The sequence below is a fragment of the Priapulus caudatus genome, unplaced genomic scaffold (assembly GCF_000485595.1).
Source record: "Priapulus caudatus unplaced genomic scaffold, Priapulus_caudatus-5.0.1 Scaffold96, whole genome shotgun sequence".
NCBI classification, from domain to species: Eukaryota; Metazoa; Priapulida; class Priapulimorpha; order Priapulimorphida; family Priapulidae; genus Priapulus; species Priapulus caudatus.
Window position 1 is genome coordinate 61,897 of NW_014577157.1, and position 1,306 is coordinate 63,202.

Below are 1,306 nucleotides of genomic sequence, written 5' to 3' on the forward strand. Positions count from 1 at the left end.
CCCTCCCCCTCCCCTCCCCCCTGTTTGAATTTCATCCTGGGGAGAACCCTGTAGGAGATGGTCCAAATCATAGCAAATCTCCATCGTATTGATATAGACAACCGTGTTCACAGTAAGAATGCCTGAAGCTGAAGAAAGTTGGTGATTGATGTTGATTTTTTTCCCCGCAGGAAGTCGAACGACAGACGAGAGAATCTGCGCGGGGGAAGAAACTGCTTAGCCTCCCACCCGTGTGATGGAGTCTTCCCACTTAGATGTGCCGCCTGCAGGAGGAGAGAAACCATACGCGTGTGATACATGTGGACACAGATTCGCACTAGAGAAGCATCTGCAGACCCACATGCACATTCACACAGGAGAGAAACCCTATGCGTGTGATATTTGTTTATATTCATGTTCTAAATTAAGTTGTATGAAAGTGCACTTTCAAACTCACACAGGCGAAAAGCCTTATGCATGTGACACATGTGACTACAGGTGCGCTCAGCTATCCAGTCTTAAGACACACATGCGCTCTCACACGGGAGAGAAACCCTATGCGTGTGATACGTGTGATTATAGCTGCTTTCAAATGTCTTGCCTCAAGCGACACAAACGCACCCATGCAGGCGAGAAACCGTATGTGTGTGATATTTGTTCATATTCATATTCTCACTTGAGTCGTCTGAAGGAGCACTTTCGAACTCACTCGGGTGGAAAGCCCTATGCATGTGACAAATGCGAGTACAAATGTATGTCATCCTCTGCTCTCCAGGCACACAAGCGAACTCACCCAGGAGTGAAACCCTACAAGTGTGACACATGTGACTACAGGTGCACTCAACTATCCAATCTTAAGACACACAAGCTAATTCACACAGGAGAGAAACCCTATGCGTGTGATACATGTGACTACAGGTGCCGTCACCTATCCAGTCTTAAGACACACATACGAACTCACACAGGAGAGAAACCCTATGCGTGTGATACATGTGACTACTGGTGCCGTCACCTATCCAGTCTTAAGACACACATACGAACTCACACAGGAGAGAAACCCTATGCGTGTGATACATGTGACTACTGGTGCCGTCACCTATCCAGTCTTAAGACACACATACGAACTCACACAGGAGAGAAACCCTATGCGTGTGATACATGTGACTACTGGTGCCGTCACCTATCCAGTCTTAAGACACACATACGAACTCACACAGGAGAGAAACCCTATGCGTGTGATACATGTGACTACTGGTGCCGTCACCTATCCAGTCTTAAGACACACATACGAACTCACACAGGAGAGAAACCCTATGCGTGTGATACG

The 1,306-nt window shown here is 47.3% G+C and overlaps 1 protein-coding gene across 1 annotated transcript in view; it reads left to right on the top strand.

The window, feature by feature from the left end:
* Positions 1 to 176: 176 nt before the first annotated feature.
* The window catches only part of LOC106804995 (zinc finger protein 845-like), a 4,082-nt gene continuing 2,952 nt past the window's right edge, over positions 177 to 1,306 (top strand). Inside the window, exon 1 of the mRNA XM_014806438.1 lies at positions 177 to 813. Within this exon, the coding sequence (XP_014661924.1) occupies positions 236 to 813 (578 nt within the window). The 5' untranslated portion in view covers positions 177 to 235. The remainder of the gene's footprint in view (positions 814 to 1,306) is intronic.